This window comes from Thunnus maccoyii, chromosome 17 (assembly GCF_910596095.1).
Source record: "Thunnus maccoyii chromosome 17, fThuMac1.1, whole genome shotgun sequence".
NCBI classification, from domain to species: Eukaryota; Metazoa; Chordata; class Actinopteri; order Scombriformes; family Scombridae; genus Thunnus; species Thunnus maccoyii.
Window position 1 is genome coordinate 19,490,903 of NC_056549.1, and position 16,674 is coordinate 19,507,576.

The 16,674-nt window shown below is 39.5% G+C and overlaps 1 protein-coding gene across 5 annotated transcripts in view; it reads right to left on the reverse strand.

The window, feature by feature from the left end:
- LOC121882106 (glutamate receptor ionotropic, kainate 2-like) overlaps positions 1 to 16,674 on the reverse strand; it is a 75,208-nt gene that overhangs the window by 17,766 nt on the left and 40,768 nt on the right. For all 5 annotated transcript variants that reach the window (XM_042390116.1, XM_042390112.1, XM_042390114.1 and 2 more), the window contains 4 exons: positions 2,363 to 2,506; positions 1,395 to 1,502; positions 1,133 to 1,246; positions 747 to 953 (listed from right to left, as the gene is read on the reverse strand). In XM_042390116.1, the coding sequence (XP_042246050.1) occupies positions 747 to 953; positions 1,133 to 1,246; positions 1,395 to 1,502; positions 2,363 to 2,506 (573 nt within the window). The remainder of the gene's footprint in view (positions 1 to 746; positions 954 to 1,132; positions 1,247 to 1,394; positions 1,503 to 2,362; positions 2,507 to 16,674) is intronic.

Below are 16,674 nucleotides of genomic sequence, written 5' to 3' on the forward strand. Positions count from 1 at the left end.
TGAATGTAAGATAAGCCTTCTTTGGTGCTTCTCCAAGAAATAAGTTATTCATCAAACAGTGTCAGCATTACAGTCTTTTTTTACCTTTTTCTGATGAAAATCTTGGGATTCTGTAGGTGGCGCTCTAATCTTTGTCTGAGGGCTATTGGTGCTTTTGCTAACTTATAAACTATCATTGTGTAGTAAATAGTATAAATAGTATAAACAACTAATTCACGGTGTCTTTCAGGCTTTTTATGGAAATCCTTAATATCTTAAAATATGTGAAAAAGATAACAATGCAATATGAATATTTCAATCTGTTTTCAATTGAAACTTTCAAGAATTTTCTAAAAATGGAAGTCAGTACCTTCAAACAAGAAAGAATAAGGCAGGTTGCTGCACTGGAATCAAGAAAAATGAAATCTTTAGCAAATACTGGAATCCAGTTGATTTGCTCTGGAAAGAAGTTGAAATATTTTTACTGTGTGGGCAGATTTTTCATTAGTTGATAAGGAGATTTTTACTGTATTTTCCGTAAACTAGACATATTTAGACACATATTGAAAATTATAGACTACATGTCAAAACCATGATTGAGCCACTGCATACAGAACAAAAACAGCAATCACAAGTTAAAAAAAAAGATATTGCTCCTAAAAAATACAGGAAGTGTTAAGTATTACCTTGCTTTAAGAAGAAATCTGCATGTTTTAATTTTATTTTTTTCATCTTATTGTATGGAACCCTGCTGACTGTTGACTCACATGGTCCATGAGCTCTCGCACCATGCCGTTCCACTGGCCTGTACCCTCATCCAGTGCGCCGTACTTCCCATCTTCCACTAATCGCACCTCGTAGCGGAAGCCCAGGATGCCGGAGAGCTCCCTCAACAGGTCGATACAGTAGCCCTCAAAACGGTCGTTCCCATACAGAGGCTTGTCCGACTTCTTAAACATCACATATGGCTCCTCCTGTATGGGGAGAAAGTGTGTGAGCAAAACAAGTTTGTGCCAATGTATGTGTTTTGTATGAATTATGAGATATTTAGCTCTTTTTATGTGTTTGTATATACTGTTCATGTGTATCATTAATCTCAGTGACTGTATGTGTATGTGTGTGTGTTGCTTGTGCTTTTATTTGGCTATGGTACCAGTATGGTGGATACACGAAGGGATTTGTTGGCCAAAGAGTCGGTGATGTTGGATGTCTTGCTTTTGTGAGACTCTGTCATATTCAGACCGCTGGGAGGATCCCATGTTCCAATCTGTGGAAACATTTCAGGGTAAAGTTTGTATTTTTCCTTTTCTTGTCTACTGATGAAAATATGTGGCAAATCAGGGCCGCATTTTCTTTTTTCCATTAGGACTCCAATGACAGAAATCAAGTTCACCGGGTTTGAATCAATGACGTACCTTTTCCAGTCCCTCCTCCTTCAGACTGATGACATCCAGGTCGAAATCTGTTCTCAGTCCATTGCTCTTATTGAAGAGTACTCGTCCCGTCAAACCATCCCAGTGAGCCTGCAGACATAAATACAATAATAATAATAACTAAAATCCTCAGCTCTCTGCACAGTCATTCCATTAACCTTAAGGTATCGTCTTTCTCAACAATATCCATCCAACCTCTAACCGCCAAACTTTTTCTTTCCCAATTATGAATTCCGTCTGGCTCTCCCCTCACTGTCTATCGCAACAACATAACACGAAACGGTAAAGCAGAGAGAATAGAAGCAGGTTTGACAGGTAAGAGTTCATTATGCATGTGGTTCATTGTGCTTGAAGTTTCACTTCAAAGCCATTGGAGGAACAGACGGGCATGGAGAGCGATAGCAGACACAGGAGGGGGAGGAAACGCCAGCTACTACAATGGCTCATTCTGAAAATTACCTGCAATGATACCATCCACAGAATGAAAGAGCTTTGTAGAACAAAGCAAATGGCTGACCCTGACTAGAGTTAAGGAGACACACAGGGGCTTTGATATAAACACGGACAGAGATACGCACGGAGGGGACGTACGAGAAAGGGAATGAAACATCACAAAAAGCATGTAGTTACTGCGGATAATACAGTGATTATTTACATTAAAAATTCATGAAGATTATTGAGATTGTTAAGATTAAGCAATAAAGTTGTTTCAGATGTTTATATGGGTTTTATAATGATCAGAGTTTTCTAAAAGAGAGAGACAATGATGAAAAGATAGTTGCTCTAAAAACCTACACTCATAAAAGCATTACAGTGATTTACAAAGGAAATTCTTGCAAACAGAGGTGATTGCACTAATCAATGTAACACAACAAAGCTACAGTGTTCAGCAGATACCAGGATCTGAAGTCAGGATATGGTGCACAGCGATAGCCACGGTGGCCTTGTACCTCTTTGATGAGGCTGATGAAACGTCCACCGAAGCGCCACGGCTTGTGGCGATTACACTGCAGAGAGCTGACCGTGATTTGCTGTGACTGCTGCACCGCCACCGCCACCACATGCACGGCGTCATACATCAGCGCCGCGTCCGTCTGTGGAACAGGGAGGTAATATTATTAGACCTTTTTATAACACCTGCTAAGACATCTGTCCACATGACCTTTCATTCATCCATTTGTTCACTCACCTGCGTAGGAACATAAGAAATTGTGTGCGAGTCTCAGGTGACTTGCCTTACTCTTTACTCAGGACAAGAGAACATAAATTAAGAGTAATGTTAGCAAGAAATGCCCCGCACAAATGGCACAGTGTCTCAGCCTGTTAGTAAAAATACCCAAACACTGTCTGAGGCAATGAGAAAGCTCCGCCAGGGAGAGTCTCTCAGTGGAAGGCAGGCCTGTCACTGTAAAGACTAATGATTCCTGATGGGTGTGCCTGTTCCCCAGAGAGAGAGGGAACGCAAAACAGGCACCAGTACAGTCGGGACAACTCAGGCTGGCAGACTTGGTGTAACATGCTAAATAAATAACACATAGCTGGGATTCATGGGGAATCGCGTTGAAAAGTGCACGATAGCCATCCATATAACCCTAGTAATAAGTCCTCAAAGGGAGTAAATGCTTGAACTGAAATTTCTCACACCGACATGCCGAGATTTATCTTTACCGCTCTGCCCGCCACACATGAATTCCTTTCATGCTGGCTGTCCACACAGTTTGAGACACTCTACGTTTACCCAGGTCAACACATTACAGCTCAGCTCAGATCCTCTTTCCATGGTCCCACTGAGGCTGAAATAAAATGTGATGATCTTATTTGACAAGTCCTGGATGACCAACCTGCAAGGTGGGGAATGAAAAATGACTTAGAGATCACAAAGTATCTGCGGCTATAGGGTCTTTGCGGATGTGCTGGCTGTCAGGGAGAATGAGCCAGGCTTCAGTGCAGCTAGGCGCACAGCGGGAGACCTATGAGCTGCTGTTCAGCTCATATCAGTTCCCTATGTGGTCTCTATATGCGCAAATGGAGCACCCATGCCATCCATGTGAGAGCAAAGGAGTGGATGAAGGGTCTGGGTGGAGCTAAAATTATGCTACATGTACAATTTCTTCAACCTCTATTTAAGGTGGCAGGTCAATTAAAGGAGTACTTCCAACAGAAAGGAAAGAGGAAATTCAAGATACAGAAGAGGGAAGGGAGTTTATGTGCAGTTGTGTTAGTGGGCAGATTGTCAGTTTTTTTAGCTTGTCCCTCGGTTTTTCTGTGCTTTTGGAGTTGGTGACTGCTGGTGTCAAAGGCAGCTGCAGATCAGAGGATGGGAGACCCATCTCTGCACTCTTTCATCCCCGCTGCTTTCCTGGGAAATAGAACAGCTCATGGCATATCTGCTCTCCCAGTGCAGGCAATGTGTGGATGTGTTTGTGTGTGTGTGTGTGTCTGTTGTATTCATGGCAAATGTTGATTAGGAGAGAGGCTGTCATTTTGGTAGTCAATTTCGTGAGAAGAGGAGAGGACTTCTACACACAGTCAATATCCAAACACTATTTTCTCCACTAAAGGGAAAGTTCATCATGTCCAATCATCCAATTATTGTGCTGCCAACTAAATACGGAGACATGCAGTTGGATTGAAGGCTTGTTTGCTTTTTTCTCTGGATGCAGCTCACTCTGAATTGAGAAAAGTTGTAATAATCACATTCAGTTTCACTCCGCTGCATTCCATTTCAAAAGAACATGGTTCATTTTGAATTCATTTATTCAACAAATTCACTCCTGGATTGATTTTAGTTTGACCGTGACATGGTTGAATTCATGTAATTCAAATAAAATCCCTGTTTCTTTCTTTCTGTCTTTTTTTTTTTTAACAAATACTAACTTCACCTCAGCTTTGCTTATGACTTTTTAACTTTCCTCCCACAACTCTGACATTCTCTGCCTAAAATCGATCAATATCACATCACTGTTTTTCCATCTACAGATCCAGCATCTTCCAATCTTCCAATAAATCATTATAAATATATTCTAAGAAAAACATGTTTGGAAAAAAAATATCTGATGACAGGTTTTCTAAAAACAGTTGACAAGATGTTTGCTAAAAAACAGATACAATGTGAAAGTTGTACTTTGAAGTTTATTTTTATTTTACTTTTCATACTGGATTATGGTTTGGTATGAACTCCTACTGGATATTTTAGCACAACCTTGATGTGTGACTGATAATTGATGGTATTTCATCAAAGCTTAACAACTGTTAAAGGATACGGCTAATGTTATTCTATATTCTTCTTATTGTTAACAAATCCTCTGAAGACACCAAAGCTATTGGTGTTTATCTGCCTCACTCTTTTCCAACTTCCCCAGCCTGTCTGTAAGCAATATATAGTCTATTTTTTAAAGGCTGGTTAATTACCTAAACAAATAAGCACTGCAGTTTTTAGCAAAGGTTATTCAAACAGGCGTAAATAGTGCATTTGTTGGGGGTTATTTTCAGCAGCACATTAATCTACATTTCGTGCACTAGTGAGCGTTTATAGCAGCAGGACGGTGTATGTGTGACTGACTCAGAATAAACTTCAGCGCCCATGTGGATTGTAATGAAAGACCCAGTGTGACCCAGTGTAACAGTGTGGTTTATTGATGTGTATTTAATAGGTTTTGGACAACAAATGAGGTCTCTGGCATAGTTTACAATATATCAGGCTTTGGCAAATATTTGTTAGTAGCTTCATTTCATTTTTGGGTTTGATCTTTTCGTTGATAATAAGAAACCATCAGAGTTACTCGTTAACTTGTATCCTTCACTTCAAGAAATGCTTGAAGTGAAAGTGTCTAACTTTTTCGTTTCTATTTAATATGCAGCACAAAGAGTAAAAGTCCGCCAGTGAGATAAGAAATTTCCAAATAGTTTGTCATGAAAATATTTCCCATTTCCATTTGCGTCAAGGTATTAAAACTTGACAGAAAATTGACCGAAAATGTGCACTGGGAAAGGGTAGGATTATGTCACCCTGTGCCAGATATTTCACATGCTTTGAGGAGAAAAGGATTTTAAGAGTACCTGTCAGACTTTCAGCGTGCATTTTCTTGTACAATGAATTTATAATTGCAAACTTACAATTGTAGAAAATATCCAGTAGTTCAGGTTCATTCCATATTTATCTCAAAGCTGGCCAGTTTTGGCAGGAAACTACAGTTCCCTGTCTTAAAATTTTGAAAATGTCTTACAACATGCAACAATAATAGTTTTGTAGAGGGATAACAATATATACGTAGATGCTTACAAGCAGCAGTGAAGAGAGTTTTTCTTTTTGAAAATCTAATTTGTTTATTATATCATAAAGATCGATTTGGCTGCAAGAGATTCAGTTTATTTCAGAAAAGGAGTTTATTAGATGTTTTACATTATGAACAGTTGTGTGTGCTGCCATGTGTGTGACCAAAATACTCCACTCAATCCCCCATAAGCCTCTTTGTTTGAATGATTTATGTAATTTTATTAGCTTTTCCTCCGACTTAACAACCATTCTTAGAAATATTTCCTCCATCTTTTAACTTTCGATTGCCATAATATATCAGACATTGTCTGGCTCAAATTATTTATATGGCAAAGATCTCTTGCCTTTGGAGCAGAGCAATTCCTGAAATCCCTTTGTGATAGAAAAGAAGTTGGCATCAAGTGGAAGAAGGAAAGATCAAGGGGAAAAAAATGTGAAGTGATGGCTTACAGCTCTGGCAGATTGCATTCAATTTAAAAACAATCCAAGAGTGATCTTGATATTTATTTCAGGGCCAAGAACGGGTCCTGTGGGGTGTTTTAAGTGCTTTAAGTGAAACCAATCTTGAACCCCTGGGACACTCAGACAAGAGAGGGGAGAGAGTTTCAAACAAGATGTCCAAAACCTTTGTTGCCTTCTCTTTCCCACCTCTCTCTGTCTTTCTCTCTCTCTCACTCAAAACACATCACCATCTGAAATTGTGCAATCCCCTCTGCTTCCATAAAAGTACCAGTCCAGACACTTTTCCCTATATTTAATGACACACATTTTTTCACACCTTACATCTTTCCTTTCCAGCCCTTGATGTCTTAGTTCATCTGTGCATTTTCTCATAAACATGATACATGAGGAGCAAACAAATATTAAAACACGTATGCACGAATCAATTAGCAAGATGTGTGTACGCCACAAACACAAACACGGCAACAAAACTCAACTTGCATGCTTCCCAGAGGCACGCCTCATTTGTCGTAGGTGCATGTACAGTAGTTTCCTCGTTTAGAACAGGTGAGCTGCAAACTCTGAGCTAGCTGCCGTGTGTATGTCCGCGTGTGTGTTTACACAAATGTATTCCTTTTCACTGCATCAGTATTCACATCAGCGCTCTACCTGTGCATAATTCCATAATTCCTAGGATAATGTAGCACCCTGAAAAACGACATCTCTCTTTCTCTTTTCACCTCTTCTCAATCAGTCGCCCTCTTCCCAGTATTATTCTAAACACACACATCCACATCACTATCAGTCTGGTGATGGACGTGTACTGCGGCTTCTTGTGTACAGTGGAACTCCTCTGTTTATACATATCATATACATCTGATTAGCCCTAATGAGATTAGCACTGACCTGTTATTCACCATGCATCACTGGGTTGCAGCTGCCAGCCACAGAGCAACAACGCGCACACAAAAATATGTACACACATGCACTCAGACACACACAGACACACACACCGGCAGCATTGCCATCAGCAGCAGAGTCACAATGTCAGCGGGAGAGAAGGAGGCTCATTGTTTTCTTGGAGCCGGAGTCACTCTGCCCTCACATCACAGACAGACCCATGGGGTTTGATGATTTGATAGAAGAGTGGGGTAATTATTCATTTCATTCCATAGTTTATATGTGTTTGTGTCGCTTCGCTGCACAGTCGGTGCAAGTATTTTAGTCACAAGCGCTGCTTGTCAGATGCATTTTAAAATTCATGATTATCAGCAATTAAATCTTCACTAGTCAAGTTGTGTTTTCTGTAAAAAAAACAAAAAAACACCACGATTTAGAATTTCCACTTTATTAGAGTGTCATTCTGACTGTGTGCATTTACTTCATCTGCACAGATGAAACTTCCATGAGGGACTTGTCAGAAATGTCTGTACATAATTAGTGACGAATTTCAACTTCATCGAAAAACATCAAAAGCTCCAAAAGAGCAGCTAGTGAGCTTCCTGCATAGACATAAGTGAACCCTCCTTGCTAATGAATGAGGCTCCTTAAGACTTCAAGTCATATCAATTACAATTTATAGGAGAAAGATAGAGGTGGATCATGAACTGGTTCTTCTAAAGATGCTATGCTGCCACCGATTCATGTACAGAAAACTCTTATGTTCAGAATGGTCACAGCTAAAAGACTTTGAAAATCGGAATTTTACCTGCCCTCCTGTCTTTAAACAGAGGCTGGATGAAACACCTGGAGAAAATTTGGTACAACAGAACTAGCTTGGGAGTGGTCTGGACAAGGACATGGACTCTAAATCCTAACAAAGATAGATCACTGTCTCTCACCTTATTCTGTAAAGATTTTAAATATCATGGGCAACTGTGTTAAATTGACTACTATCTGGCTTTTTGTTTGTCTTTTTTCTCTCGCTTTATTTTGGTTGTTGTATTTTGCTTTCTGTCTGTGGGTGAGGTAGGTGGGATGATCTACATAATAATTCATTGGATGTAAACCTTAAATAACATTGTCAAAAAAAAGTTAAAATGACAATTAAAGGAATATATATTAAGATAACAAAACACCTCAAAAGCTCAATAATTAACTTGTTATATCTGCACAAAAAGTAAAGTGCAAAAAAACACTTACATATTGAGCTTTAGAGGTGCTGGTAGGCAGATTTTGTCAGGTTAGCTCTTTCCCTCTGTTTCCAGTCTTTATGCCAAGCTAAGCATCTGCTGCCTCCAGCTTTATATTGAATAGACAGACATGAGAGTGGTACCTATCTTCTCATCGAACTCTTGTCAAGAAAAGCAAATAAATTGTATTTCCCAAAATCTTGAACTATTCTCTATTCTAAGTTGAAGGAGCATACAGGTTACAGTTGTTGTGTTATGTGTGATTTCTGATGCCTTGTCTCAATTTTGCGAAGTTTCTACTACTTATTAGTTATTCTGGTTTAGCTGTGTACTTGTTCCTCCTTTGTGTTTATTTATTTAGCCATGTAAGAATGAGTCTTTCCAATTGTAGTGATAAAACTGTAAATTGTTAGATGCATTGGTGACATTGATGTGTTACATGAGACCCTGAGCCACGAAACTGAGTTAGTGCATTGAGATTTGTGCAAACTTTCATTTGTAATACGGGAAATGAAAAGATGAGAGTTGAAAAACACTGAAATGTGACATATGTGATTTATGGGGCATATTATGGCTGTTTCGGGCTTTCCTAGCAGAGAAGGGAGAAGAGGCAGTGTCAGATCATTTTGGTGGGAAAAAGCCCTTGGGTGACTGCAGCTCGATGTGCCATCTCTCTCTCTCTGTCCGTAAGTTTTCCACTCTATCTCTCTTCGTCTCTTTCTTTATGACCGCCTAAGTTCTGCCCCAGTCCCTCCTCCCTTCACATCTATCGCTTTCTCCCCTTATCCTCTTTGTCTTCCTTTCAGTGTCTTCCCTCCACCCTCCCTGGTTGCTCTCTACAGTATTTGACTGAGCTGTGCGTGAGCGTTGCTCAGAGTGTGGGTATATAGGGGGCTTTGCCACTGCCGTCACTGTCATTTTTCTCTTTCTCTGTGCGTTGGAGGTTTAATCCCTTTCTCACATTGCATTTCCACATGCTGAGGCAACACAGCGGCCTTGTTGCATTTTTTTTTTTTTTTTTTTTTAAATGAGGTTTTTGTCACAGGAAAGTAAGACTGGCTTCTTCCTACGAGGAGCCCTGGGTAACGGATCCATTGATGGAGTTGGATTTATGTTAAAGCACATTCATGGTTTTATTGTAGATTTAAGCGCACTTAAAAGAGGGATGAAAGCCTACACTGCAGAGCTGGTTTAAAAGAGAGAGTCCTGAGGGAGTGGTGAGAGTAAGTAGGACTCTGTTTGATGTATGTCTATACATACTTATTTTACATTGTCGTATTCTTATCAAATTACCAACCTTGACATATGCTTGAATTTCAATTACTACACTTGAATGAATGAGTGAATGAATAAATTCTCTTCATTGTTTTTTTCCCCTCTTAATGCCAACAAAAAGCACATTTTAATTTGGACAAAGAGGAGGGGAGTTATTGACCTGCTGAGACAATGAACATAAAAAAATAGTTTACATAACTTTAACAGCAGAAGCAGTTCAAACATGCACAGGCTGCTCATGCTAACTACCTAGTCCCTCTTCTGTTTGTTCAAAGCAAACCACTGGTGCTGCTGCCTGAAACTATTTCTGACACACTAGCAGATTTATGCTTATAAAGATTTTTCTAATTTTGGGCAAACGCAATAAGCAGAAAGCATTTATTTAATGTATAAAAATATTACTGTAAATGTCTTTACATGAGGAAAATCAAATATGATAATTATTTTATTAAGTCTGACAAAAGAGGAATACAATCCTCAGAGCATTCGTGTCCCACCAGACAATTCAGGCAACAGCATGCTGTTGGCAGCACTGTCCACTCTGAGTTCACCCTAATTAACATCATGCTGCCTAACCTACATCTGATTAAGTGACTATTTAACATGATGGCCTTTTCTTATATTTGATCAGCCTCCAGCCAGGTTTAACTAAAAAGGCTAGTAGGTGCCCACTCCACAGGTTTTTCCTCCCCTCAGTTCATTGGCTGCACTTTCCAAAATTTTTCTAGAGTAACAAAGCTCTTACTATCTAAACCTCTTGAAAACAAGGAGAAGACATGGGTTGCAATTCAATGGTCAGTCTCCCAAGAATTAGGTGTCATCTGAGAAAACTACAAGTCAGAGCTGGACTCAAGAGTGGAGGAGGAGAAGGGCTAAATAGCCCTTCACAGAGAAAGAGAGAGAGACAGAGAGGACTCGAGGATACAAGCAGGATGGAGGGAGTCCATGCTTGATTCATAGTGTAAACAACACAGGCAGTGTTAATTACATCTGGGTTGCTGCTAAACAGTGGGCATTTTGCAAGGGTCTCCCTAGAATACCTGGGTAGGATGATACAATAAATTCCAAAAATGGGTACTACCAACACCTTTTGTTTATTTTGTGCTGATACTGCATGAGAATGTGCACAAGTGTTATTTTTAAGCTGTAAGGAGGGTGCTACAGTACAACACAGCATGGATTCCTCCTTTTATCCTCACATGTGCATTCAAGAGATATGTTTTCTTGCATATGTTCCGTTATATTTGTCATTTTTTATGTGCATGACTATTAAATATTAACAACAAAATGTGCCCAAGTATCAAAAGTAAGGTACTATTTTTACACATGAAGATCGGAGTGTGTGAAAACAGTTGTGTAATGCATTAAAGTCTAGATTCACAATTTTTCAAGTCTGTGCTAAAATAAGAGTCCGGTGCCCAAATGAACAGCCGTGTTTTTCTCGCTGTAATACTTCGTCCTGTTCATAAAAAATTTAAAGATGCACTTACATAATGCACTTACAATGTAAGTTATGGGGGCCAAAAATCCACAGTCCTCCATCTGTGCAAAAATGTATTTAAACGTTTACTTTCATTATATGCTCAATGTTGCTGTTTTTAAAATCTTAATCTGCAAAGTAACTATAACTGCCAAATACATGTAGTGGAATGAAAATCCTGTGGAATGCAGGTCTATTTGTGCTTTACATATTCTGCTAGTATATGAGTGCCTATCTGCCTTTTTGTCCACATGCCTGTGTGAATGTACTGTATGCCTCTCTGTCTGTGTACAGTACTATATGTACTCTATGCTTATGCGTGTATGTTTGCACTTAATTGCTGACATACTGCATGTTCATTATATATGCATACTACGCAGTACTCATGTGTGTATGTGTGTGCAGGTAGGTGGGTGTGCCAGCCTCTAAAAGGATGATAGCTTGCCAAGAGATCTCAAGGCCAACCAATATCCCTGAGCACAATTGTGACCATGACACATACAGCTCCTGCTGCCTGCACTGGCCTCCAGGGACTGATTGTGTGATAGTGATCTAATGATGGTTGTAGTTGCTGATTGCACAGGCTTTTATGGTCCTATATAACATCAGAAGGCGCCTGCTTGCATTACTGTCGAGGAATGTCTAGTGTGCATGTGCACATGTGGATGTTGTGTGACTTGTAGGTGGATATTGTTAGGGAATCTGTTTGGTAGTGTTTTGACTTTTTAACATATTCTATTGTTTGTCTTTTCCTCTGTCTAAATTTGTCTTTTAGCTTAGCTCATTAGCATGTAAATTGATAAATGAGACATTAAAGTAACATATTTTAGAGGAAGCAAAATCATGGAAAAAAAAAAGCTAAATCTTTCTTTTAAATCCCACCTCCCCATCTCTCTCTTCCTCTGCCTGTTCTCACTCACAAAAGGCTTCTATGGACCAAGGGAGCATTGGTGCTAATAATGTTGATGCTGTGCCAAGCCCAGCTGGTGGTGCCCGGCACAGGGCACCGAGTGTCTGCTCTCCACAGTTGCTGTCTTTAAAAGGCTCTCTCCTCTGCCAACTGTGATCACAGGGAGGGAGATCACATTGCTGTAATGGACGCAACCAACCTGTGAACCTGTGAGGAGATATTCTGTTAGCTCTGTCCATCCTTTAACCAAATATAACATCCAAGCAACATGGTATTCTGTGTAGCTACAAAAAAAAATAGGTGTTATCAAAGCACTGGAGAGGTTGCGATGACACCTGATTTGAGGATAATTGATTTTTGAGTCCAGTACTGATGAAAATCTCTTGTATATAAAGTATATCTGCTATCAATATTCTTTTACACATTTTTGGATGATCTAATTTGGTCATTAAAGCATTATGACCAGGATATGTAATAAGCGGGGCATTTTATGTCTGCGCTCTCTGGGGCAGTAATGGTGACTCTGTTTCTAAATGACCTCAAACATATCTTTAGCATTTCTGTAATGCAATTTGTTGTTAGTTATCATGACGTATATGCTGGTAAAACATGATAAGTGAACAGTGGCTGATAATATTGGCTGTGCTGATGTATCAGCCAGGCGATGCAGCTATGGCTGCAGAATATTACTATCTTTGGATATTTCTTGTGAGCACATCCAGTGCAGTGTAGAACTTATTTAAGCTGCAGGGTAAAAACTCAAGTTAGTTTTGAGCAAATAAATGGTATCCCCAAATGCTGAAACTAATTTCCAGTAAATTCTATTTGTGCTATGACTCATATCAGGCAAAATTACAGTATAACGTATGTCCTCTATTCAATATCATGCTGGCTGGGGAACAGACTGAGGACCCTCATTTGGTTGAAATATTGTATGAATGAACCTCACAGGGAGAAGGATTCATGTGTTGTATTCTCTTCCCATTGTCACATTCCAGGCAGCCATGTGCTACCCAACCACAAACCCGAGAGGCCAAACCAGAGCCAAGTCCTCCCCTACAGAGGCGCCACCAAATGTGGGGAATTGAATCAGACACCTTACAGTATGTGCTCAGTGTGTTTCACACTTACATACAGTACAGTACAAACACATACTTGTATGTAAACATGCCTGGTTAAACACCTTCTAACCAGAGTGTTACCTTGCAGGTTCCTCCGCCCTGCTCTTACTGTGTGGGCGGCTCCCGCTCTGCTCCCAGCAATGCTCGTTAATGCAGCGAGGTATCTGTTTTCTCCAGGTTTTCTCCCCCTCTCTCTGCATCTTCCTGTCTCTGCATCCCAGTACTGAACATTTCTTTGCAAGCCTGCTCTCCCTCTCTCAACACAGTATCTCTTATTGTTGCTAACACTGAAAAAAGTATATTCAACTAATAGTGCGCTTTGTTTAAAAAAAAATTAAATGAAATAAAAGTCAACCCTTCTGCTAAGATTTCAGTCCTGATGACAAGGGAATACCTGCAGTTACTGATGGTAACAACAAGTATGTTTTAATAATACAGGTATCAGTTTGAAAGGACACATGTAACAACCACACTGGGGCAGCAAGCACACTTGGAGTGGCTATTCTGTCAGAAAAATGAAAGAAGAGTAATTCATGTATGTGTTTACAGTGCAACCAAAGAACTAGGGCTGAGAGGATTCATTGTGTCGTGTTGTTTTAATATAGAAGTATAATGATGAAGCCAACTAAATTGTCATTCACATGATGTAAAATGCACACTTCCAATTTTATCCCCAGAATAACACTCAGGTGCCCGTTTCACAAAAGCAATTTGCAAGCACCTCTCACACACCGACTGCAAATGGTGGCAGCGTTGCACAAATAATGGTCACTTACAAATTGCAGATAAATCTGCGAGTCCTACAGGTTTTTCACATGCTCAGGCACAGATTGCAGGTATGGGCTTTGTTTTGATTAGTGAAATATGTCATAATTAACAGGAGAGGAAATTGATCGCAAATTTGGTGAAATGGTGCACGGTATGTGCATTAATCATTTCCTGTGAATCCCTTCTGCATGTGTACGCAATTTGTATCTCGTGGGGGAAAGGCGGACCCTGCAATTAATAACTTCTGTACGGATCATGACTGATATCAGTTTAAACTCAAATTGAAAGAGTTTTTAAAGAGGGATCAGTCATGTAGCCATGAGTGATGCTTGTCATTTTATAATAGTTTTATTGTATTATTATTTGTAAATTGTTTGTATTTGAGCATTGTTTGTGTCTTGTGCTGTTTTGTATGTATTGTATTGTTGAGTTTTGTGCTTTTATGTACTGTATATATATGTATTGTTAAGTTTTGTGCATTTCCATATGTTTTTTATTGTTGAGTTGAGTATATATTTTAAAGGCCCATCTAGGGACTGGCATCGCAAACTAGTTCATACTATATTCTTGTCCCTATACAAATGAACTTTAAATACATAGGGAGGCAGTTACAGAATGAAAATACATGCAGACCATTAATATCATTAATATACCATACTGAAAACCTTGAGGAAAAGAAACTCAACTTTTACTTCCTTTATCATCTGTATATCACCAAAACTAGCTTTCCTTGTGTACTATGTGCAGCTGAACACATTGTTTTTATGACTATAGAGCCTTTTAGGGGGAGGACAAAAAGCAATTTACAGTTCTATGTTAGGGACTAATGTTTTTTTTTTTAAATCACTGTCATTAGCAATTATTTGCAATATCCTGGGGCAGTTTGCTGAACATGCATGTTCTCTTGCTGATTCAAAGGTAAGTGTCTTGCTCAAGGATATATTAACAATAGCTGCTGTTGGAAAGGAAAAAACAATTGTCACATTTGAAGTAGCTTGGAAGTATCTTAAGTATCTTTGTGTACTTATTGTATTTCCAATGTATTTACCCTGTGTTACTCTAACATGCTTTTTACAGTGTCCCATGTGAACTAAAGGAGCAGCCTCATCATGTCATACATATTATTTAAACAACTTTTCTGTATTAATGAAAGAGTCATTATTATGAACTATTACACCAGAATTTCCAATTGCGTCAATGACACTGGAGAACACCCAGCCCTCTGTTGTTATAATTATAGCTCAATGAAATGTAGACATAAATGAAATGATGCAGATGTAAAAAATATCTAGGCCTAAAGCGTAAGTGAGGTATACAACTGGGAAGCTGTTATTTTCCCTCTCAATTAAAGCCAAGTTTATACTTAGCTCAGTGAATGGGGATTTTAAAGAATCCAAATTGCAACAAAGCATTAAAACCAAATATCTTATTAGCTGTAGGCAATAATTATACAGAGATGTGACAATAAAATAATTAGATTAGATACAACATCTATCTGTCTGCCTGTCTACCTTACTGTCTATCTATAGCTTGTAGGTCTTTAACTGTTAATTCACCTGAGGATGGAGGGTGACAACAATTTCTGTTTCTCTTGGGGTTTGGTTAAAGAGTCGACACAAACAGACGAAATTACCCGCACTTGCACGGCAACACTCAAATGAACTGGACTAATTTGAATCCCTGCTCTTATTATGCATCCCTTTGTGTCAGAGATACCTCTGACAAACAGAGTTAAGAGGCAGAGGCTGAGTGGGTTTGTGGCTGCGAGCCTGCCTGGGCCGAGGAGTGACTTCTCATTATGCATCCTTCCCTGAGACAACACTTGGCCTCACCCAAGGCACCGAATGTCACCGTGATTATACACCACCCTGCATTAATGCGAGCCTAGTGGCGTGAGAAAACACTGCATGTTCCTCTCGACGCTTGTAACATCCCCACCCCCATCTTTCCTGCCCGTTCTCTTTTTCCTCTTGCTCCTCATCAACCCCCCTCCTGCCGCCGCCATGTCACCTTCCCCTCCCTCCCTCCTCCTCCTCCTCCCATCTCAGTCAATCAATCCTTCATGAAATAGCAAGGTGACATGGACAGCGTTGTCCTGGTAACCATCGCTACTCAACTGTTGCCTGGTCACCAAGCACAAACAAGCCCGGAGCATAGCAAGGCTTCTGTGTTGCAGAGAATAAGAACAAGGTATGAGAGAGAGGAAATAAAGGGCTGGAGGGAGGGTCAGGGGTGGAAAGTCACACGCAGGCTGCTGCATCCCTCTCTCGCTTTAATTTAATGATACCCTACAAGGTGGCTCCTCAGCCCAGAGCGCTGTAGCATAAATGTCTGACAAATAAATAAACACATTTGAGTTGCAGAAAAACCAAATATTATTTGAATTCTTATATGTCTAAATGTAGATACAGGCTATTTTTTAATCACCAGCAAAACAGTTTTTCCACAACGCCTTTATTATACCATTAAAATGACAATATTTTTATATTCATGCTCCTATCTCTTCATTCACTCATTATAAGAAATCCTCTAAGGGTGGAACACTTTAAAGAATAAAATACATCAGAGCCGAGATTTATAAATAGTGCACTCTAATGAAGTACTTTGCCAAGCTTGCTTGAGCCTTTGGACGTATTATTTATTATTTAACACTGGTTCTAGTCCACTGAGATACGTCAATATGTAGTATAGGATCTGACAAAATGATTCATGCAATGCTAATTAATCAATTCAACATTCTCTACTAATATCCATTCATTTCCGGTGGAGGGGGGAAAAAATCAAGTGATTTAACCTCTTTGTGCATTGCATTAATCTTTTTTGCATACATAACAGTTTTGCTTGTTTTTGCACACACAA